Source organism: Hippichthys cyanospilos, chromosome 3 (assembly GCF_059441005.1).
Source record: "Hippichthys cyanospilos isolate Australia breed blue-spotted pipefish chromosome 3, RoL_Hcya_1.0, whole genome shotgun sequence".
Classification (NCBI taxonomy): Eukaryota; Metazoa; Chordata; class Actinopteri; order Syngnathiformes; family Syngnathidae; genus Hippichthys; species Hippichthys cyanospilos.
The window spans coordinates 147,199-172,480 of record NC_142371.1 but is presented as its reverse complement, the minus strand read 5'-3'; the positions used below and the strand labels follow the sequence as shown (position 1 = coordinate 172,480).

The following is a 25,282-nucleotide window of genomic DNA, read 5'->3' as shown; positions in this document are numbered from 1 at the left end:
TTTGTGAGCCCAAGGCAAGCCCAGTCGTGGGGCCTTCCACATCCTTGTGCCGCTAGGAGTTTGAATATTAATGTTCATCATCAAGTCGTATGAGCCACCAGGCACTCCGCAGTCCTTTATATACCACGCACTTGAAAAGCAAAACTTCCATCACAGCAAATGTTTGCCTTTTCCGTCCTTGCAAGATTAGAAAACATCAACATTAGAAAGTGTTTACGCAAGGACAACCGTGGACGAACGAAAGGGATTTGGAGACACTTCTCAAGATCGATTCTCCGATTTGTTGAAGTTTCGCAGCCCTCCTAATGCTTCATTTTCACTTCTTCGAAGGCAAAAACAAGGCAATATGTGGAATTACCCTTTGCTTAATAAGCTTATTTAAATGCATAAATGCCCTGCTGGTGAGAAGCCCTCGTTTGGGTGGCATCCAAGTTTAATTGGCATTCCCTCTCCTCTACAAGCCAAACTAATGGAGGGGACAAAAGAGGGCGTCAAATGAGGTGCGAAGCTGTAAGCGAGGCAGGCGACAATCTCGCGACCTGCTCGGGAACGCACCCTTGCAAACATGCGGGCTATAATCGACAGTGCGCGTTTTTCGTGAATATTTTTTGACAAGACAACATTGTGTCCGATTTGCGCCGGCTCGGTTGCCACGGTAACGGTGTTGTGAGTGTGTGTGTGTGGGATGCATTTTTGAAAATATCGATTTAAATTATATTATTCAAGCCCAATTGTTGTCACTTTTGTTTTTCTTCAGTCAGCATTTTTACAGTGTGAAAATGCTCCTCCTCATATCAATAATATTTTTATGTCGCACCGTGTAGATGCAAGTGTATTAAAAACTGTTGGTATATTGCATGTGCTGTGCAGGTATCACGACGCCCAGGACGTGACCAGCAACTTCCTGGGAGCCATGTGGCTGATCTCCATCACTTTCTTGTCCATTGGCTACGGCGACATGGTTCCTCATACCTACTGTGGCAAAGGGGTGTGTCTTCTCACTGGAATCATGGTGGGTACTATCCGATTGTAAAAGTGCTCTGATACTACTACACTGAAACCACAGCCTGGAATTACAGTATACTATCCTGCAGGGAACAAACTCTATTTAAACTCATGGGCACAACTGTATAAATCAGCATATAAACCACCAGGCAATCATGTTCATAATTTTAATGATGAGATATGCAGCTGTGCTCATAAATTGAATTCTGTGAACTTATGGGCACAATCATATATATCAACACCCACCACCAGTGTGCAGACATACAGATGCGCTAATAAGTTCACAAAGCTAAACTTATGAGCACAGCTTTATTTATGTATTTATTAACTTATGAGCAGAACTGTATACATCACAATGCACCTCTAGTTCTTAGACATGGAATGATGCTCATAATTTTATATATGAAAAATTATGAGGACACCCGCATAGATCACCATTTACCACTAATTGGAATACATTCCGTTGTGCTATTAGTTCCCCTTAGTTAATTTAACCTCACATATCACAGTTTATGTCCGTTCTTAGACATATAGTTTTGCTTATAACTTTATATTTGCATATATTACGTTCACCACTATGTGGTGGTATTCAGATTACAATGCTAATACGTTTAGGTGATATTAGTGCTTTAGTCACAATTCATCTTACGTTCTTAGGCATGCAATTGCACTCATAGGTTTACATAGGTTAACTTGTGAGCACAACTGTATATACTGTATATCAAAATGTACCACTTGTTGACAGACATACACTTGTACTTATCAGTTCACAAACTTACCGCATTTCGCCGAGTACAAGTCAAGTTTCAACCCACATTAGGGGGGTCAACTTAGAACTGCATAACTCAAACCAGACCAATCTTTTTCCACATATCTGTGTTTGAATAACATCAATTCAAATGTGAAATATAATATGATAATATTATAATTGTAATAATCTGTGTAACCACTAAAGTCATAGACTTATAATCGCGTTTTTGTAAAATTCACCCAAATTGGAGTAAAAAAGTAGGGGGGTCAACTTATACGCGAGGTAGACTTGTACTCGGAGTAATGTTACAATGCATATAGTTCACCACTGTACTGGATCTTTGCTGCAGCAGTGTTTACGTGTTTCGATCAAATGTACAAATTATCTGCCTGCATGCACCACACTGCCCCCCGGAGGCTATGGCACGCACAACAAAATCAGCACATTTACCATGCCAGTCTCTCTCTCTCTCTCTCTCGCTCGCCCGCGCGCGCTCTCTGTGCATCCCCTGGGCACCGTCCTTGCCTCGTTCAAAAGGTCAACAGATTACAGCGCACTTTGTCCCTCGCCTGAGAAATTTCTGCTGTTCGTGTAACACGGAAACCACCCCCCCGCCCCCCCTCTTCCCCAGAGCCTCCTCCTGAATTAGCCTGCTTCTGCGTGTTTGTAGGTGCACAAACAAGAGAGAGCCCATTAATGTTGATGTGCGCTCACGTCCTGATTGCATAATGAAGGTCCCACCTTTCCAGGGTGTCACATCCTCCCACTCTCTGCTTCTCTCGCTCATTCTCCCATCCTGTCTTTTCCTATTTATCACATTTCACTTCCCTGGCTGTCCATCTACTCCTCCTCATCCTGTGCCGGGCCCCGTGTTTATTTCTACCCACCGTCTGTCTCTCAGTGTCCTTTTCAACACTCCGCTTCCCCACTTTACTTGTCACGTTGTCGGCTTTCTGAGCGATGGGAGACAATTAGTCCGTCGCGAGGCAATCATGGGCTTTTAAAGTCATTGCAGATGCCTCCCCAAAAAAGCTTTGAAATATTCTGCAAGGTCAGGCAAAGGGAAGAGGATTGAAATGAAATGTGTTACCTGTGATTGCTTGCCTCAAAGGACATGTAGCACACGGAGACTAATTGAGAGACGCCGCGCAGTGGGCGCGCGCCTCAATTGGGAATGATGCATTTTTTAATATGTTACCTAATCTTATTAACGTTCCGAACGACAGAATGATTTAGTTCTCCAAGCGCGTCAGCCGGCTTTTTCATAAGCACTTTTTTTTATTTAAAAAATGCAAATTCATAGTGGAGATGCTTTCAAATCCATTTACATACAAGTAATTGAATCCACTTGGATGTACTTTGGAATTTGTAGTGAGGAATTATTGAGCCTGAGCTATTATTGATGGAGAAGACAATTTGTGCTAAGTAAGTGCAGGCAAGGTGGTGGTGAAAATAAGTCAAATTTGCGTTGCGGGCAATGTTCAGATTTTTAAAAACATCGAAAAATGAGGTGACATTCTCTTTCAAAGGTTATTTTATCATGGCGGTACATTCATTTACGCTGAACGAAAAATCAACTTTAGACTTGAGAGACAACACTTCTGTGTGCACATATAGTACTTTTTTTTGGTTTTGTTTTATTGCCTACCGGGGAAGTGAACGGATTAAGAATTTTGTTGTGTGGTATTACTATGCATATGACAATAAAACTCTTGAATCTTGAATCTTTTTCCATCAAATATCGTTCACAAAATTGAAATCTGTTGGTGACCTCGTTTCCAGAGAAAACCCATCCACTTCACAAGTATGGCAGATGCTAATTAGACTGTATGATTATTGCACAGGTGTGCATACAAAGCAAAGACCCATCTATTTATTGAAATGACTCTTCCAATATCTGAAAATTAAATGAACAAAATACGGTTGGGGTTTTTGTTCATTGCGAAAAGTTTCTATTTCAAAGCATTGATAGTTGCGCTATCCTTCAGGTTATTAAGATCATCACTCTCCTCGTCATTCTCCAAATTCTCCGCATTGAGCACCCCTAGCCTCGTCAAATTCATTAGTCAAACATTCACCGGATTCTACAGTAATACATCAGAATAATATTCTGTTTTCACTATCTTTATGTTCTTGACATTGCCCATCCCCCAAAAATGTAACAAATAACAATAGTTTCACATAGCCTTTTATTTTTTGCTAGATTGTGAAGATACTGATGAAAAGAATGCAATGGAATCAGCGGGTAACTTTCGTGAATTGCAATAGAATGTTTTTACCTCGCTGAAAGTAAAATGTTTAATAGCGCTCTTCAAAAGTTGAGTTGAACAAACCTTGCAAGAGTCGCAAAACAAGCGGGGAGGATACTCAACGTCCCATGCTCGCCGCCGGAGGCTGCATCCTCCACACACACTCTTCAAGAGGACTCCCCCACACACACGGGCGCACTCTCCTCCCCTGTCGCGCACAAACACTCTCATCAGTTTCCAGAGTGGTTTATTTTCACTGCTCATCAGAGGCGGCGTGATGAGTGTTGGAGCGCTGGGAAGTGAAGCCCTGCCAAGAAATACAGGTTACACTTCAGGTGACGGGTTAAGAGAAGAAAATGGATTCTTTTGAATTATTGTAATGAGTTCGTACACGGTGAAGTCTCATGGTCATTGCTATGGCAACGCGTGAGGGTGCCCCAGGTGTTTGCGAGGCGCGAAGATGATGGACTATGCAAGTGGAGGCCATTTACCAAGTGTGGCCAAAGTTGTCCAAAGTGCACTGCATTTGTAGTGGTGTCATACTTGCAACTTTGTCCATTTTTCTTTTGGCTTCAATGAAAAGAAATCTTCCCAGACTGTTACTTTGCTTTTGTATCCGTGCACCTGGTGATATACTGACATGAGGAACTGGGTGGCTGCTTAGATTGATAGTTAGCTGTTAGTAGGAGGGAGGTAGGCAGAAGAGGTTTGTGGATTCTGTAGGTAGGCAGTTCAAAATACCGGATCGGTACAGCGCATCTGCAAAGTACTCACAGTGCTCCCCTTCTTTCCACATTTTGTTACGTTACAGCCTCATTCCTAACTGTATTAAATTCATCTCTTAGCTAAAATGAAATCTACACATAATACCCCATTTCGGAATTTATTAAGATGGCACAATGGCAGAGTGGTTAGCACGTCCACCTCGCAGTTCCGAAAACCCTCGTTTGCATTTAGCTGGATGGATGGATGGATGGATGGATGGATGGATGGATGGATGGATTTAGTAGGATTTACAGACTCAGCTCATGAATACGATGCCTGTTGTAGAACAGTAGGTAGGTAGGTAGGTAGGTAGGTGGGTAGGTAGGTAGGTAGGTAGGTAGGAAGGAAAGAAGCATAGTTTTCAGTAGATTAAGTTTGTGGTCGGTAAGTAGGTAGGAAGGAAGTATAGTTTTGAATAGATTAAGTTTGTGGTAGGTAGCTGGATTAAGTTTTATGGTTGGTTGGAAGGTAGGTAGGTAGGTAGCTAGGACGTTAGGTAGGTAGGTAGGTAGGTAGGTAGGTAGGTAGGTAGGTAGGTAGGTAGGTAGGTAGGAAAGAAGCATAGTTTTCAGTAGATTAAGTTTGTGGCTGGTATGTAGGAAGGTAGGTAGGTAGGTAGGAAGGAAGCATAGTTTTGAATAGATTAAGTTTGGTAGGTAGGTTGGTAGGTAGGTAAGTAGCTAGCTAGCTGGATTAAGTTTGTGGTTGGTTGGAAGGTAGGTAGGTAGGTAGGTAGGTAGGTAGGTAGGTAGGTAGGTAGGAAGAATAGGTTTCAGTAGATTAAGTTTGTGGTTGGTAGGTAGGTAGGTAGGTAGGTAGGTAGGTAGGTAGGTAGGTAGGTAGGTAGATAGGTAGGTAGGTAGGTAGGAAGAATAGGTTTCAGTAGATTAAGTTTGTGGTTGGTAGGTAGGTAGGTAGGTAGGTAGATAGGTAGGTAGGTAGGTAGGTAGGAAGAATAGGTTTCAGTAGATTAAGTTTGTGGTTGGTAGGTAGGTAGGTAGGTAGGTAGGTAGGTAGGTAGGTAGGTAGGTAGGTAGGTAGGTAGGTAGGTAGGTAGGAAGAATAGGTTTCAGTAGATTAAGTTTGTGGTTGGTAGTTAGGTAGGTAGGTAGGTAGGTAGGTAGGTAGGTAGGTTGATTTGGTTGGATAGTTAAATATGTAGCTAAGTAAATAAATATGTAGTTAAGTAAATGCTGTAGGTAATAAAATGTAGGTAGGCAGAATTTAGTGAGTTAAGTGGGTAGGTATTTGGCTAGAAAACCTTTGGTGGTTAAAAGCTGACATTGGTTTTGTAATGTACTAAAAGTGGAGAATTAGAAGGTATGGTTGGGAGAAAGATTAAGTTATTAAGTAGGTTAGTTAGGTTGGTAGATATGTAAGTACTATGTAAGGAGGGGACCTTATTAGAGGGTAGGTAGATAGAATACATTTGCAAGTTAAGTAGTTTGTGAATTGCAATAATGATGTGCAAAATGTGAATGTGTTAATGTTGGATTCAGGTGGAGGCCTAGACCATTAGTTGCTTGTGTAATTGTGTGTGTCTTTTGCAAAGCTTTTTCTTGAAACTAAAATGATCCAATTGTCTCCTTGTGGCATGTAATTGTGGCGCAGTGGCACAGATGGTAATTCCTCGTTTTTTGACAGCGAGGTGGATTGGCTGTGCCGTGGCGGAGCAATCGAGGGGAAACACTTGGGCGGCGTATGAACCAATTCACATCAGCTCGGCTCGCGTCAGTCCGTCTGCGGAGATTGCGCCAGGGAACCCTGATGGAATCCAACATGCGTGGGCGTACACACAAAAACTCCCACGCACACATGTACACACAGTGTCTGCATAGAACAATCAGCGCCGTGCCGCTTCGGACCACAGGGCACAGTTGCGCACGCAGAGCTCCACACGTTGCTGAGTACACTGTTCTGCAGCAATTCATCACATTTTTTTTCACTGCGAATTTTAAAATGTAGTGCATGAAACTTAACCACAAATATAAAAGAAAAAACGGGTTTTATAAAGTGAGTCAATTGTACTGATCATTGGGACGAGCCAGAAATCACACTAACGGCGACAATGTTGTTTGTGTGCATTTGAGGGCCATAGCTTAGTGAGTGATGTCACTTAATGTGCGTACAGGAGCTAGACTCGACTATAAAAATGCCATTTCGTCAACGTAAGGGGTCCCTTTAGGCAAAAGAAATAAGAAGTATTGCAATTTGTTTGAACAACCACATAGCGAGTGCAAACCATTGAAAAAAATAAGCCTACTTAGAACCAAGCGCATTATTTACTTTGAAGCAAATTTTAATCCATTGGCAGTCAAAATGTCATTTTAGGTCATTTCAAACCAAATGCATTCAAATTTTTTTGCCAATCGGATTTTTCAAAATGGGTCTCAATATACAGTCAGGAAACAATGTTCCCTAGTAGTAGGATTGAAAAGTGCTTGTATAGTATTTTCTGCACTATAAGGCGCACCTAAAAGCCTTGATTTTTTTTTTTAAAAGCTGATGGTGCGCCCTTTAATCAGGTGCGCCTTATACAGTATATGGATCAATATTGAGATTGGGATCCGTAGATGGGGAATGAAGTGATGAAGTAAGCTTTACCTGTTTCTTTTGTGTGTTTACAGTGGAACAAGGTTGGTCATATTCACATTGAGTTATTATGCTAATGAGAGTTTAGAGTTATTATTGTTATTACTTTGAGTATTACTATATTGTGATTGAAAAATTTTAAATTATGTCATTAATTGAGGGTGCACCCTATATTCCTTATAATCCGACTTTTTAAATGTTAATATTGCCGAGGATCACCTTAATTAATCATGGCAGCCAATATCGTCATTGCGATTGAAATTCAATGAATTGTGCAGCCCTTTTTGTATAATTGATGGAATAATTGATAGAATAATCCATTCTGAAAAAAATGATAGTGACAGCCCTAGAATATTTATTGCTGAAAGTGTTCAAGGACCCAAAAACCATTTTTTTGTGTGTGTGTTTTTTTTAATGAGTCGATTAATCGGTTATCAGAATTTTCCTGGATATTGGAGTCGGCATTGCCTTGAAAAATCCAAATGGGTCGGGTTAGATTTTTTTTTTTGGGAGGGAGGTTCTTGGTTTATACATTTTGCGAAGCTAGAAGATATCTGAACACTTTGTGGGTTTCCGTGGGCTTCCATCATCTTTTATTCATGCATTCGGATGTGTGTATAGACAGGGGCACTAATGCCTGTTTGTCTCTTACATTCGAGTGAACCCGGGCAAAGTTATTTTGGGGAACAAACTTAGTTCATAGTGTGCTTATTCCATTCCTTTTTGGCCTTCTTCTCCCAGAAGGAGGAGGAGGCGCCCATATATTTTCATTTAGCACGCTTAATCTTAATTCATTGCTTATCAGGAGATGTGTGACCTCATTAACATTGCTTTCCTTCGCCGCCCTCGTCCGCTTCCTCCAGGATTCATCCCGCCTTTGCCATTTGTATGCACTCACGGCGCGCCGCTCACTTTATCTCTGCCTCCCCCCTCCTCCCCCTTTTCCCAGCACTCAGCATCCCCCATTGAAAAGAGTATCTAATCTGAAAGTTAACTAAGTCTGTCGCGTTCCCGATGTTCCCCTTCCGGCGCACGTTTTCCGACATGCGAGCCGGCGGCGGACTGACACCGTGTCATTAAGATCGGCGGCGTCCCATTAAACGACATTATGGCGTGTCAATCCGCTACGCTCTTTGCGGCGTGCGTCTCCCTCGCGTATTTGAGAAGTATGGAAGGAGGGATCTCACAGCAGATGGATCGGGAGTTAAAATAGACTTGGCTTGCTTGTCGACATGAAAAATTGCGGGTACGCAAAGGAACTTTCCAACCTAATCCCGTTTCTTCTCGCTCGCCTATCGCTTGCGTTTGGCGCCGCTTCGCTCGTGTTTGCGTTGGCCTGTCACTCACTGGGGGATTATTTCTCAAAGTCAAATGAGACATTTGCTCTTGCATTGCAAGTGACTGAGTGTTCCTTCTCTCGTAGGGCGCCGGTTGCACGGCTCTGGTGGTTGCCGTGGTAGCCAGGAAGCTGGAGCTAACCAAGGCCGAGAAGCACGTGCACAACTTCATGATGGACACGCAGCTCACCAAGAGGGTGCGTAAAGTCCGTTTCAATCAATGTGACGCATAGGTAAAGGCGTGTGTACAAAGATCAAGGGAAAAAAAGAGGAACATTTGTTTCATTTATGAAATGGTGCAGACCTTCACATAAACGATGACTCAGAAATATGGCTTGCATGCTGGTAGTAGCAATATCGGAAGAGCGTCTATCGTATGAAAGTAACTCGATGAACTCATTTCTCGAGAAATTGTGTGTGAAAATGTGCCGAATGATGTGGGATGCATGGAATATAACAGGTTTTTTTTTAACGATGGAGAATGAACAATATGGAATTGTGGAGAGTTACTGATGTGGAATTATGAAAAAAAAAGATATTTTTAAGATTGAACAATTTAATGTTGAAATGTTTGAGGAAAAATGTCAATGCTAAAACGGTTTTATTTTGAAAAAAAATGTAGGAATAAGTGAAATAGTTTGAAGTTGGAACAATTGGAATCGCTCATAAAACGCTATCTTTAAATTGGTCAGAAAGTATGGAAATTAAAGTGGGCGGAGGAACAAAAAGATCAACATTTTTGTTTGTTAGTTTCTTTTTAAAACCTTAAGCTTTTTAATGTTGGAATGGTAGGAATTTGTCCAAAAATATAAAAGGTTGGAGTGGAAAAAACAAAAACATTTTAGGCTTTTATTTTGAAATTATGAACACATTGCAGCGGGGAGCAGTTTGAATTTGGAAAGCAAGAATTAAAAAAAAAAAAATTAAAGGTAAAATTACAGGTAATAGAAAGAAAAATTTAAAAGAAATTTATGTCAGTGGTACTCTGTAGTGCTGAACAGTTTAAAATTGGAGTGATTGAATTAGGCTGTTTACATATAAAAGGTGTCTATATTTATGAAAAAAAATCACCTTATGAAATTGATTTCATAAGAGGTACCACCGTATTAAAGTGACTTTAGTACATACGCACAAAAGTGTTTGAATTTTCAGGCTGTAAGATACTGCGAACCACCAACAGAAAATCTGTTGAAAATCAGGTAGAGAAGCGTATTTATCGGTTACCAGTCCCGCTGGGTGTTTTTCCCGTCAGTCGGGGATTGACAGCTTGTCCTTTTGCGGCGCCCCCTTTGGCCTCCATAACAACAGAATCGCACTTGGCGTCGGCGTGACAGAGCCGTGTTATTTTACAGAGTGGAAGCAATAAAAGGTTATCTCCTCGGAATTTGCCTCGCCAAATGTCTTACTGTCTTTCCATCACTGAGCTTTTCCCTCCAGCCCGCTTCCACAAAGTGTGACATTTGTCTCCTTTACTGTAAATTCCCGTCCCTCTTTTTTCTGTGCTATTCTTTGCCGGCGCCCCTGGTCGTTTTGGCCTCCCTTTCCTCGCTCTTCTGGCCCTTTTCAATTTTTCATACCATTGAAAGACCCACGCTTTAAAAATAGCGCCCAGTATCAAATATGTAGAGTACATTATGGCAGCGGAGTATGTGGGATGATCAATGACTTCATGGACTCAAAAGAGGATGAGACGTTCGCCGGGTGGTCCTCTCGCGACGTGTTTGACAAATTGAGAGTATTTGCTTGAATTCTCATTAAATACGTCTGTTTGGAATGCTTTCAAATTTCTTGAAGAAATGCTTTTTTTTTGGAATGCGCTCTCAGCAGCATCCGTCATCTGCTGTGGGAGATTAAAGAGGGGAACAGACAAAAAAATCCGCTCAGAGCCATTTGTAATCCAATAGGAGCATTAGGCGCATGTGTGGGCTTTTTAAGAAATATATATATATACATCATTGTCGTTTTGAATTAGCATCTCTCCCCTGCAACTGCTCATCCACCCCTCAGGGACGTGCTTCTCTGCCTTCTGAAGTATGTTGTTTGCATATCCTCCTGAGAGCCAGCCCATTGATTTGTGTCCGCGGTAATGCCCGTTTGTTTTGGTCTATATCTTTTGACTCGTTTGAGCTACCCAGCTAATTCCTGGTGTGCTCAGTAGAGGACATCCCGGCCTTTCCAATGAAGCCTCGTTTGATTGGGTGGTCGGGTGGGAGGCAATTATTTTTTTGTCTTGCTGAGACAATATGGACACAACAAAAATGAATAGGCTGTGTCTCAGGAGGATGTTTTTTCATTCATTTTATAAATAAAGAAATAAATATGTATATATGTCTATTTATTATACCCTCCCGAGATCCAGATGTTTCATTTGTGTCCACCGTAGTGGACATTGGTTTTGATCTCCATCTTGTGACACATTTGAGCTACCTACCCACTGTGTTGGATAGAGGACATTCTGGCCTTTCCAATGATGTCTCATTTGTTTAGGTGGGAGGCAATTATTTATCTGTCTTGCTAAGAAAATATGGACACAACTATGGAGACAAATGAACAGGGTAGGTCTCAGGAGGATATTGTTTGTTTTTTCTTTTATCTTTTTTCTTTTCTTTTATCTATTCATTATATTTTTTCGTTCATCATAATGTTTTCCTTTATATATTCTCCAGAGACCAGGGATATTCATCTGTGTCCACTGTAGAGGACATTGTTTTTTTGCCTATATATTTTGACTCATTTGAGCTACCCTACTAAATCCTGGTGTGCTCAGTAGTGGACATCCTGGCCTTTCCATCGGCATCCCATTCAAATGTTTTGCTACCTCGCCCAGTCAAAATGGACACAAGAGTGGACACAAATGAATAGGCCGGGTCTCAGAGGGATATTGAAAATTCCTCTTTTTTTCATACAATTTAATAAGTGATGTGATCTCAATTAACACACTCCGGGAGTTGTGTTGAGCGCCTGCATGCTGGCATTTGCTTCAAAGGGCCCCAGGTTTACACGGCGGTAATTGTCTCCTGCCCCCGATTACTGAGCGACTAATGATTGAAGCTGTTGCGCGCACGTTGATTTACATGTGCCGGGCCATTCTCCGTCATATAGGCGCAACACGAGAACACAATCACTCAAGGCTGTAATGATGAATAATGCAACAATAGACTCCCCCTGACATCCTGTCCATCTTGCCGACGTTGTACATGCACTCGGGGAAACGGAATTACACTGCGACGCGCGCCATCTACTTCAGTGGCACGGTGTCCCCTTTTAATGGATGAACAAGAACGGATTGCCAATTAGTGGAGAATGCGGCTATTGGACCACGTCTATAGTTGATGTGGGGATGTGTGTATCGTTCTTGATGAGCTTGCTCAGCTTTGTTTTACGCCATAAAGCATGCTGAGGACGGTCGGTGGACACAATGTTTTGAATGTGTGCTCACAGAGCACTCATCCAGACCGGACATGCATAAGATTTGAGGGAGGAGATCATTTAACAGTGTGAGGACTACTACTCTGATCTTCACACACCAGAAATACTAATGGGGTGTGTATTATTGAGGACATTCCATAAGAAGTCGTGACTTCCATACATTGCTCAGCCATACATTGCTGTTGGGCCTCAATATGGCATCTAAGCCCCATGGGAAGGCAAGGGGAAAACTCTAGGTCAGTCTTCGATGTAACTTGGCTATAATCGGATTCATGTGGGAGAATCATGTAGCATTTTGTACAGACTTTTTATGCTAGACGTGGAAGCACTGAAAAGACAAAAACACAGGAGATACACCGATCAGTGTTTTTTGTCTCGGTCGGTAATTATACCAATTATGAGTAGTCACGATTAGTCAATAAGCAGGATAATAACTGATATTCATTTTCAGTAAAAGGGAAAACTGCAGCATCAAAGTAAAAAATACAAACTCCAACTCATACATTTTTTGTTTCAATGTATAAAATTCTGTGTTCAAGCGCCCCTTTCATAATTTAGAAATGACTTAGAAATGTTTTTAATAATGTATTTATTGTTTATACTCTGTTTTTTTTTTGCCTGCATTCCTTCCAGCAGATGTGTATGAATGATAGATTTTTCATCCAAATGGAGTTCAGCAGCTGTGTTGCCATGTTTTCACATGTCTGGGTCCAGTAGAATTCATATTTCCATTTCACTTAGCGCTATACCTTAGCTACTTTGCAAATTCTTTAGGAGTAAAAAGTTCATATTTCATCTAAAATTAATTTGATAACTATTTTTCATGCACAATTAATACCAGTAAAAACCTGCTTGGCAATTTGCTTTCATTACAAGTGCTGAAGGCTCAAGTACTGACAGTTCAGCGCGTGAATGAAAAAAAAGGCCTTTTAAAGGTATTAATAGTACACGAAAGATAATTTAGTTATCAAATTACTTATAGACAATTTAGAGCTTAGCTTATTATTTGTGTTTATACTATGCATATAATTTTCTCAAATTTTCAGTTATTTTTTGTTCTTTTCGTTGTTAAGCTATAATCATACATCCTCTGTTCGCTCAGTGATGATGACGTCACAATGAGCGGCGATTCATACTGAGTCACAGGATTAATTTCGGTTCAGTTGAGAGTTCCTCTCCTCGTAATAGGATTTCGGATCATAATTGATAATAGTTAACGTAACCCCTGAGTTGATGGCTTGTGAGGTTTTAATTGCGTATATGAGATGTCAGAGCTGGCATCAAAGGTTTAAATGGCGGCGGCTAATTGAACTCTTTTGCTGTTGATAGTGGAAAACTTCATCGTAGCTGCTAAATTAGTGCAATTTGCGCCGCAATCTCAATTAAAAGCGCCATGATCACTAGAGCAAGAACTAAGCGTCTCTGTTTTGATGTCATATCTTATTGGGCGAAATTTGCATCGCATTTGGCCCGCCGGTCTGCAGCGCCGGCTAATTCATCGCCGGTGCGGAGAACATGCTGCAACCTGGCTCACTGTTTGCGCCACGAGCCAAATGGGAACGGCCCGTTCCCCAGAGATGCCAGCTCGCTTCCACGCCAAAAGAAAACAAGAGCACTCAATTGAGTGAGGCCCAACACCTCCCATCCTGGAGGTGCTGATCATTTGAATAGACGTTATGGAAAACTGTCTTTTTAATTGCCTGTACGTACAAATGATGTCTCTGGAGTGTGCACCTACCAACCAAGTGTGAAATTAGTCAACCAAGGTTTTATTTTTTGAATGCTGCCTACGTCAGTTGATGTAAATTAAGTCAATGGGCACCCATGACTTGGCAGCAATCTAAGTTAATATATGAAGTTTGTTTGTTTTTTTTTCTCAAGATAATTGAACATGTTAAGGCTAAGCACAGCTGCAATGTTGTTGGATGCACAAAATAGCCAACAGCGTTATCAGCATTGATGGTGATGAAGAAGAAAAAAAAAACACAAATGAACACCACATAAAGGTAAATGCACAGCTGTGATTTGAAAACCATTCCAAATTATAACGCGCCATCCACTTCATAAATCATCACTTCAATAATAATAATGACCATATCAGTCAAATGTTTTGGATGCATCTTTAAGTTTAAAGGTCAAGGAATTCTAGGTTATTAAGACTTGAAAATGCACAGCTGTGAACTGTTAGTCATTCCAAGTCATAAAGCATCATCCATGTCATAAAGCCTCATTTCACTAATAGAATCACAAGAGCAGTCAAAAGTTTGAAAACACGTTCAAATTCAGCTTGGTTTCGAAGTGAAGAATTTAAAAATGCACACTGTGAACTGTAAAGCATTATTCACATCACTAATGAAATCACAGTACCACTCAAAAGTTTGAAAACATTCAAATTCAAATGGTGTCAAATGCATTTTAAGTGCAAATGCACAGTTGTGAACTGGAAGTCATCAATCATCGACATCATGAAGATTCTAAGTTATAAACCATACACATCTTCCCTTTTTTGTTTATCAAAATGTCTTCATAATATCAATGATTTGAGTATGAATCTTAGATTTAGGAAAGGAAAACACAGAATTTGAGGATGATTCTGAACTTTTGATGGTGTTACTTCTATGACACAATTCAATTTGGGGGCCTCACTTTTTCACAGATTTTTTTGTACAGTTTCTTGACTACGAAGGTTTGAACTTTGAGAGCTTTTAAACAGCTTCAAAACATGTAGGATTAAAAAAAAACATAAATAAAAGGACATACGTTATAATGAACGAAAATCATACAAATGAAAAAGTATTATAAATAAAAAGTAATACATAAATAAACAAACAGAAAAAACTTCGCTAATTGCTGGTATTTTTTGGAACATAACCCCAGTGTTAAATGCGGGAACAATGTACACACATTCAATATCTGACAAAACCTGAAGCTTTAACCATGAAAAAAAACATGAAATAGGAATTTGAAAAAAAAAAAAAAATTAATTAGGACATAACAGTTTGCTAATTGCACCCCTTATCAGGCCTCCTTACTTTCAGAATATAATCTCCCTTTGAGAATTTTCAAATTGCTGAAATGGTTTGTTCAAGGCCAGCGCCTTACTGAATGGACGCACTTTGTACAAGCAATTTTCTTTTCACAATACTTGTTATTATGTATCTTGTCATACCCTGTTCACGAAGCCAAGACAGTCAAAAGCAGTGCTGTACCCACGGCGAGGTCCAGATAGTTGCATTCGTTTTGTTTACGTTTTAGCGACTAGCTTTTGTCAATTTGGACCTGTTCAGTGTGTCTAAGGCTGGAAAAGGTCAAATCCGGGAGCCGCCATGTTTCCTGTGGGCATGTTGAGGAACACGGTAGCCACTTGTTGCCAAGGTGACCGCTCTTTTGTTTATGCTTTTGTGTCCACGTAATCTGCAAACACACACACACACACACACACAGGTCATTAAAAGGGGCAAGCAGCCATGTTTGTAGTGATGAGTGATTGATGAATCCTTCACAAAATGGCAAGCTCTCAACGCCGCTTGTTGTAACACATCTCCCATGTACCTGACAGAAGGTGTGCCATGCGCGGGATGCAACGGAACACATCTTTGACCCAGATGGCGCCAACACGGCTCCCCGCGAACAAACCATATGCCGCCGCTATTGCTGCTTAGCTTCTGTTTACTTTCCGGTGGAGTCCATTTACACTTGATATAAAAAGCCTAGCCCGTACTGTTAATAATGCCATTTATGTGCTTAAAACACTTACCGATTTAGAAATTAGCAGGCTTTCATTAAAGACAATGTTAGCACATGGAGATTCCCACAAAGGAAAGAACTTCCCAAAAAGCACTCGGGTTGTATTATCCGAGAATATAACCTGTCACTACAAGACAAAGAAGAAGAACAGGAAGTTATGGATGTAGTAGCTAACAGGCAGTTTCCCTTTCAAGTTTTACACACGGAAAATGCAGTAGTTGAAGCACCATCTGTGAGTATGACTTTAAGGACACTATTTTGTTGATGTCTAAAAATTCGTATTTATAGAAGATAAAAAATCATGAGAAGACTATAAGCCTATGGACTATAAGCCGCACAGGTATATAAGCCACAGCAGCGAAAATTGAGGAAAAAAAAACATTTTTGTCACAGATAAGCCGGACTGGATTTTGAGCCGCAGGTCATAACATCAGATATTTATGCAACAAGATAGTAAATGAAAGTTTTTTGTTTTTTTTTTAATTGTCTGCCAACAGTAACATCCTCTCTTTAACAGGCTGAACATGCCGGCATATTTCGTCCCAACATATTTCTAGAAAATGGATCGATGGATGGATATTTTCAACATATCACCAACAGAATCCTGCCAAGTTAAATAGCAGTTTAAACTCAAAATCAATACTTCAATAGCGGTTAGCATCTGTTCCTGTCTTCCGTTGTTTAATTGACAGTTGATCGTTAAATTGATATTTTAGTGAACATGTAAAAACAAAGCACATAATTCATATATACAATCATCCATATATAAAAACTAACATATATACTGTTTACTGTCAAATTTACACGTCACAAACTTTTGTACAAGATCTTATTTAACTAAGACTTTTTTTACTTTTTTATTTTCAATGAGCACATCCATTGATTCACATTTTTGCACTTCTATTTCATAGTTGTTCCATAAACTGACACCTTGAACAGTTACATGTGTTTGTTTCACCGGTGAAAAAAACCCGCAGATAAGCCGCACTGGACTATAAACCACAGGGCTCAAATGATGAACAAAACATAGTTGTTTATAGTCTGAAAAATACGGTATATCCACACACTTCAACTCATTTTAATTAATGGAGGGGGTAGGGGTTGATAGGTAATGATTATTTTATAGAACTATCAATAGGATAATTGATTTTAAAAAGATTTGATAGTGACAAACCTTCTTTTAGCTGGAAAAAAAGAGAAAGGAAATACAACTGAGTTGCAGTTTGACAAGTGTGCGTCCCCTCTTTTATCAGGAGATGGCTCTGTTCAAAATTAACATATTCAAACTCATTAAATTGAAGTCAGAACACACCTGCCACCATTTAATGTCTCTAATTTACCCCAAATTAAGTTCAGCTGTTCTAGTAAGCGTCTCCAATGGCATAGTTTTGTTTAAAGTGACACTGTGTAAGATTTAGACCGTTTTTCATGAAAAATGAATAAATTAAATGATTTGAAATATGGAAAACTTGCAAATAAATGTGTTTTTAATGACCAACGGTATATTTTGAATATAATCGTAGGTTTAGTTATCATGATATTATAGTAAATGGGGGTGGCACTCCTCCGGAGGTTGCTAAGTCTGTTATAGCTACAGACAAATGTTTATTCCTGCATTTACCATAGTTAAATCTTACACAGTGTCACTTTAAAGCAAAAACTTAAAAGTTTCATGCTAACGCTGACAGATAATGCTGCCGGTAGCATGCATCACTGTCATTTTGGTGTTGTGTAAGCAGTGAACAAACGTTTTGGAATTTTGGTTCAACCTTAGTTTTATCAGAGACATAACATTGGATAGGATATGATGTTTTACTTGTAGAGATAAGGTGTGAAAAAAAACCCCCACGAAATTCAAAGAGCGCAGATCAAATTGATTTCTGCAGTCAGAAACGGCCTTTTGCGCCATTGTGGGTGTGAACACTGCCAAGTGGCTCCTCTCGTTATTCATGAGATCTCTGACCAGTTTACTTGTTTTATCCATTTTAAAGACAGTAGAGTGAATGTTGAGCTATATTTTATTTTATTATGTCTGTTTTCACTATGCTCCATGGTACATTTAATCCCTCAGAAGTTCTTTTTTTAACCTTTCTCCTGACGACTTCTTTGAAAAACGCGATCTCTCTGATCCTATAGAGGTTCTCTGCAGACCGTGGCTCATGCTTGCGCAGATGTGACTTGCATAGCCGTGACTTCAAAAATGTCAAGAAAAGCCTACTGGATTCATCAAAAGCACTTTGAAAGGCTGCAGGTGTGTGCTGACTCCCATTTAGTTGCAATGGGACTGGTTGGTTCGGAACACAGCCACATCACACGTCATGAGAGGGTGCGTCAAATTGTGCAAACACAAGATCTCAATTGTTTATTTTGACTTCACCTTGTGAAATGGTTTGTAGGTCACATTAGTGAAAGATAAACTCAAAACCGTAGTCTCTTTTTATACGTCACAAAAACGTAGACACTTGATATCCGCTGTAGCTGAAATCTTCATGAAGTCTTTTAACTTTATCAATGGAGTTAAGCGGCTTTTGTCCCTTTGGGGAATTGAAAAAAGAAAGCAGTTGCAGGCGGCAGTGTATTACGCTGATTAAAAGCGGGCACAAATCACAAGCTGGAGAGCAGTGAGAAAAAACACTGTCTTAATATTATATCTGTACCTTAATCAAGACGATTGTTGCGCTGCTTCCTATTGATAATGTGAGCCGCTGAAGCGCTTCGAAATTTTGCCGTTTGCATCCCATTGATAGTTCGAGCTTTTTGATTAAATTTGAAGTTCTTACAGCCCTCATCACTCTTCCATTGACTTGCTCCAATGACTCACCTTGATACAACAGGATGAGGCACATTAATGACTGATGAACATGTTAACGCGCAAAGACAGCGAATATGTTCTTCAGAGACCTCCTCTTGATTAAAAAAAACAGGCAATGATGAACTGAATTGACAAGATAAGCTAAAAGGTCAACTTCTAATCATTTGTTGCCTGGAAACCTACTCGCTGTTTTACAATCTGTAATCTCAATGCATCGGAACCTGCTAACCTTTTAACAACAGTACTGTAAGACAAATCGAAACTAAAACTACTTAGCCCTTGAAGACATTCAATAGACAATTACCTGGTGATGTCATGCTTCATGCGCAAGTCTATGTCATTCTTCATTCTAAAATGATTATGTAGTTCTCCCTATAATCTCAATCATTATAGTAATAAACTCAGTTCAAGGAGTTGGCCCATGCTATGTTTATAAATCCATTATGAAGATATTGTGTGTAGTTTTGGGCTCGTGTTTTAGTCGCCAGGTCACGTTTTGGACCTGCTGTCCATGGAAGGAATAAGTTACTATTGCTAAGACCATTTAGTGTGTATTCTATTTACATGTGGTCCTGAGCTGTATCAACAGCCTACGATTTGAGGAAACTACTTGGTAGATCTTGGGGCAAAAAAATTGGGCGTCCCTGTCTGTGAAATTACCAACACAAGGTCTAACCTGCCTCTGCACAGTATTAATGCCATTCTTAAAACAAATCCCTACATGTAAAATAGTTCTCTAAATTTAGATTAGTATTGTGCCAAGATGGATTAGGCATAACACTATATTACATTACATGGCAAATTCTATTCAAATTAGTTGCTGAGAAAGATGTGTTTTTGTTGTGTATTGATTAAGAAAATAATACAAAGCCAAGCAGTTAGTATTTCTCCCACGTAGTCCCAATTACAATTGCTTACCAAAATAACGATGATTCCTTTGCACAGTATGTGTAGCTTCTCACCAAAATTCAATACCCACACTTTTGGACTTCCTCTATCATGGAAACTCAGGTAAACTTCGAAATGTATCAAGATTAATTGTCCACAAATGTCCTTGCCGTAGGTAGGTAAAATGCTCCAAAGATGCGGTCGTCCTTGACAACATGCTCTGGCGATGCCTCTCAACAGTCCCTTTTACACTACTTGTAAAAGTCAGCATTTCTCCAGGCTCTCTGTTCTTTTCTGCATTCTGACAAAATTGTCAACCCAGCAATGTTACGCCTTTTAAGTTAGAATCAGAACCGGGACGCCGACTTTGTACAAGGGAAAGGTAGAACGTACAACAAGTTTTTTTATACATCAAACTAGAAGCTGGTGCTGATATCATCAGCCATGGCAGGCTGATCATTTTATATATATATATATATATATATATATATATATATATATATATATATATATATATATATATATATATATATATATATATATATATATATATATATATATATATATATATATATATTGATGTATATATACAGTATATACATGTGTATGTGTGTTCACATGCACATATGTCAAATAGATCTTTGATGTCTTTGACCGTCAATGGCACTGAATGCGTACATTATCATGACGTAAAGAGTAAAGTTTTTGTATGTACAGAATTGCAGGCGCTGGACATTATTGTTCCGATTCTAAAGGTCCTGGACAGATTACATTGAATGGCATCCCATAGAGACCAGAATAAAAAAAACAAAAAAAACTAATATATGCGTAGTGGAAGCAATGCAGTCATGAAAAATTGTATGAAATGTACATACAATTCAGGTTCAGTCCCAAATCCAATAATGCAATACATTACAGTTAGCTAGAGATTGGGTCTTTTGTAAGCTCTAATAAGCCAATTTTGTGCTTGAAATGACTTAAAATTTGAAGTCTTGATTAGGCCGCGTATATCTTTTGTGGATTACCAGCTTGACTTCCCGTTTGCCATTGAAAAAGCCACGCGTGTCCGTATGTGTGTGTCGAGGTCAGCTGCGGTGGATGGGTACTGATTAGCCGAACCGCCGGAGTCTTTTGTGCTCCTCAGATGTGGGGTATAATTGTTCTTTGTTGAGCACTTAGCATCTCTTTGAAGTCTCTCATTCAATTTATGTCCTTATACATTCCCTGCACCTCTTCACTTCTCCCTGCTAAAGCGCCCCGCTGTTCACCATTTTGCTTTCGTTGTAATTACACGGCAAGCTTTTGTTGGAAATACATCAGTCATCGTCCATGCAAAAGACAAAGTGTGTCACTGAACAGAAAATATGCAAAAATAAGTCAAAACAATTGTGTAAAAAAATATGTCATACAATTTTTGGTGAGTTACATCTTACAGCTTTTTTTTTTTAATATTTGGGTGTGGAATGTGCTTTTAGCAATACAGGTAGGTTCACTGTTTTCTTAGAAAAAAAATATACAGTACTGGAAGTACTGGAAGCACTGTTCCAAATAGTGTATATTTATTATTTGAATATACAAATAAAGAATAAATAAAATAAGAAAGACAAAGAATAAACTCGGGGTCAAACCACTCTTTCGTCTCGACTACAACTCTTTTTGTAGTCGAAATTTTGTAGTCAATGCTAAGCACTCCTACTAGCACAACAACTACAACAAGTAAAGTTTAAGTTATATTTTCAACCATTTGATCTCTGTTTGCATATGGTTTTTATTCTTATCATGGAACATGATGGGTGGAAAGTTTGGATTGTATCCTACATAGAAACATTAAAAAACGTGTCAAGCCAGTTAGAGACCACATAAATACATCCCTATCCCACCAATTACGGATCCCAAATTTTCTTCCAAACATCACTAAAATCCCATGGCATGTTTGTTTGCTTTTGTAGCATTGCAATCTCATGTCCTGATTATATAAAATAATTGCCTTTCCCGGCCAGCAAACGGAGAGAAATAACCATCAGTGAGCCACACTGAACATTGCGCTACCTCCTCAGTGGAATTATCCCAAATTGCTTACTGTATCAGCGTCTACTATTTTTTTCTCTCACTTGTTTTCATACAATGGGAGATGATTGGATTTTAATAAAGCACTGTGCTGGATTACATGCAGCCAGCCAACCAACCATCGCGATGCAGCCCATTTGAGCTGCTCCAAGATTTATTGTGGCAGAGATGCCGTTTGCTTCTCATTGCCAAAAGTCCCTAAGGAGTGAGCTACTTATGTGTGGATGAAAATTGTACGCAGCGTATAATAGATACTGACAATGAGAAGAACCTTTTAAAAAAAAAAAAGTATTTTTTTTCATCGGCATCAAGAAAACAGCAAACCTGTTGCATGGGTGACCTGTTGCTAACGCTTACGTGTTTGTGCGTGTCGTCTGGGAGCAGATAAAGAACGCGGCGGCCAACGTGCTGAGGGAGACCTGGCTCATCTACAAGCACACCAAGCTGATGAAGAAGATCGACCACTCCAGAGTCCGCAAACACCAGCGGAAGTTCCTGCAGGCGATTCACCAGTGAGAGCGCTCACAACTAACACGCACCCACTCACGCACACACACACACACACACATGCTGACACTGACGGTACCTTTGTAATCCACCCACCATTTCAATGAATCATCAGCAGCTCAAAGTTCATCCAGTCAAATGCAGTTGCGGTTAATCGACACGCATCATTCTATTACAAATGCTTTGATCATGGTTTCGATTAGCATAAAAGAGCCTAATTCATTGACGGCCGTTTCTCTTTGAATAAGGCCTTTTTGTTATGTATTTTATAATATTCTAGTGGTAAACTACTTTCATTTTGTTGTGGAAGACTGAAAGTGTAGCCACCAAGCATTAGATGTCTTCTGGATGTAAGACTTTTGACTTAATGTGGTCCGTTCAGTTAAAACTTGTTTTAGTCTAGAAACAGTCATCGAAACCTCGGTTGTGTGCAGCTCATCCGATATGGTGCGAATTCAGTCCAAAAATAGTCGTTGCTAAAGGGGTTGTGCTTAGCCAATAATTGGCTAGTCAGCCAATAATCGGCTATTAGCCTATGCAATATTGTCCTATAAAACTGGGGTGTATGTAACCTTGTGCTCAACATTTTGCCTTTTGAAAGTGGTCAAAATTTTGCCCAATAAGTCATTGAAAGTTGTGTGTTCTTCAGCCTGTCCAGAAAATAATCATTTGTAATTATACTATGGGTTATGTTTAGCCCATCCAATCTGGTCCAAATTCAGTCAAAAATTGATAAAAGGGTTGCGCTTAGCCTGCCAAAATTTTGTCCAAAAACAATCATTAATTTCTATAGCTTTTTTTGGAGCTTAAAATGCTTTGGAGCCTATGCTAGGCTAGGCTAGGCTAGGCATACACTTATAGGATAATTACAAATGTTAGCTTACCCATTGCCAGCACAGTAAAAAAAAAAAAAAAATCTTTGATGTACGTAGCTATCAATGGTAATAAATGAGTTAAAACCGTGACATAGGACCAACTTTAGCAAGCGTCCCTCTTCATTTCCAGCTATGCTATGCTATGCTATGCTATGCTATGCTATGCTATGCTATGCTATGCTATGCTAAGTGTACATTGGTAGGACGGTTATAAATGTTAACTTATACATTGCCAGTAGTAAAGAAAATTGATGTTTGACGTCTATAGCCGTCATTGGTAGTGATTGGGTTCAAATAATCAATTGTTTTAATGTTATTAATTTTTGTTTGTTTGTTTTGTTTATTTATTTACAATTGAGTTGAACAATTTATACAATAGGTTCAGTAATAACGGAAAAGTTCTGAAATGATTTAAATTGGTCAAATCTTTTTGGATCAACTGCAAGCCTTTTGAACAGAGGTACTGTATGTAGACTTATTCTATCATAGCATTGCTAAAACAACATTTCTGATAATGGCATTATTGCCGACTGCGATAATTTAGAATTGCAGTGACATGCAATCAGTCAGCGCTTGATTATAAAGGCCACCTGATTTGTTTTTCGAAACAACAATCAGAACTTTCTCGTCATGGCGTCGCGTTCCGAGAACTCTGCGACTCCTATTTAGAATTCCCTGGCAAGATTATTTATAATAACTAATTCTATTCCCCTTCGTTTATTTCCCCAAAGGCCTCATTATGCCCAAGGTCTCGTAGTATTAAATGCCAGTTTTATTTATTCCTCCGGAGCCCTCAGTTCCGACAGAGCTGAAATATTTTGCGGTGTGATTTACAAAGCCATCACAGAGGGGCGAGCACAGGCTGTGCCCGAATGTTTGCACACTCGCGCATGCGGACGCACGTCGCCGGCCGCCACAAAAGGTGAAGCGGGACAAGGTGACCGTGCCAGTTGTTGTTGTCACGCGGCCCGCCGGGGATTGACTCGCCACGCTGACCACTGTGTACTCTCTGAGTTGCAACTTTGTATGGCTCCCTGCATCTTAATTTGAGTGTGTGTGTGTGTGCATAGATTACGCAGCGTAAAAATGGAGCAGAGGAAGTTAAGCGACCAGGCCAACACGCTGGTGGACCTGTCAAAGGTAAGCTACGTAGCGCAGAGCCTCGGTCAATGAACTCATTTTAAGCGTTTCCTTGCAAGTGATCGTGCCGTTGTCATGACGACCGGCCTGTTTGTCTCTCCTTAGCAACCGGAACAAGTGTTATGAAGCAGGGATGACTGAGTGGGAATGTGAGGAGTGTTTTTCGTTCTGTGACCGTGTGGGTGTCTAAGTGAGCGTGTGATCCAAGTGTGTGTGTGTGTGCGTGTGTGTGTGTGTGTGCACGCAGTCCTTCCTTTCATTCTCTGCTTTCTCACGATGTTCCAGAGACTTCCCTCCAGCTTTCTCTTTATTCCTGCATCCACTCCAATTCGGACATTTTTTTTTCCCCCTTTGACTTACTCACTGCTCTCAGGCGGCCTATTTTTACTTCAGTTCCTCCATAACCCCTTCTAGCGTCTCTCCTCGTTACATTCAAACACAGCACAATATTGTCCTTTGCACATTTTGTAACAAGATTAGACCTCCCTCAAGGCCCAACGACAGTGGCAGAGAATTGAAGGGTGGACTCTTGCAGTCTTTATATTGTTGCCAAAATGTCCGCTTGCATCGAAGCTAAGAACAAATATAGCCTTAAATCATATGCACAAGAAAACCACAATCATAAAAAAAAAAGATTCAAGGTATATTTACTGTACTGTTAACTCATTCAAATCCAAAGACCATTTTTACATTTCTTCAGAAGTCCAGATATTCAAACCCAGGTAATTTGTTGTTAGATGTTGATCACATTTTTTCAAGCATTTAGCTGAAGGCGGGTCCAAAAATATCGACTTTTTTACGACAACTTTCGGTAATTAAGTACTAAAGGTAAGATTACTCAGATTACGTTTGGTGACTAAATACTAAAACTACAATGATTAATAATTGATTACTTCAGAAGTTCTAAAGTAATCAGATACTTTGGAAGTACAAAGATAATCAATTACATAAGGTCAGGGGAGTCAAACACATTTAAATTGTGGGCCAAATTTACTTTTACTTTCTGTCGGAGAGCTATAATGGCTGTGAAGTCAAATACATTTTAAGTGTGATTGTCACACATTTACTTAGTTTTGCTCAGAAACTTTAAGTCATAATTAGCATTTGGCGGGCTACAT

At 39.8% G+C, this 25,282-nt stretch overlaps 1 protein-coding gene across 2 annotated transcripts in view; it reads left to right on the top strand.

The window, feature by feature from the left end:
* The window catches only part of LOC148425268 (small conductance calcium-activated potassium channel protein 2-like), a 77,545-nt gene that overhangs the window by 47,624 nt on the left and 4,639 nt on the right, over positions 1 to 25,282 (top strand). For both annotated transcript variants that reach the window (XM_088410844.1, XM_088410843.1), the window contains exons 6-9: positions 871 to 1,012; positions 8,786 to 8,896; positions 22,027 to 22,154; positions 24,095 to 24,164. In XM_088410844.1, coding sequence (XP_088266970.1) covers positions 871 to 1,012; positions 8,786 to 8,896; positions 22,027 to 22,154; positions 24,095 to 24,164 — 451 coding nt within the window. The remainder of the gene's footprint in view (positions 1 to 870; positions 1,013 to 8,785; positions 8,897 to 22,026; positions 22,155 to 24,094; positions 24,165 to 25,282) is intronic.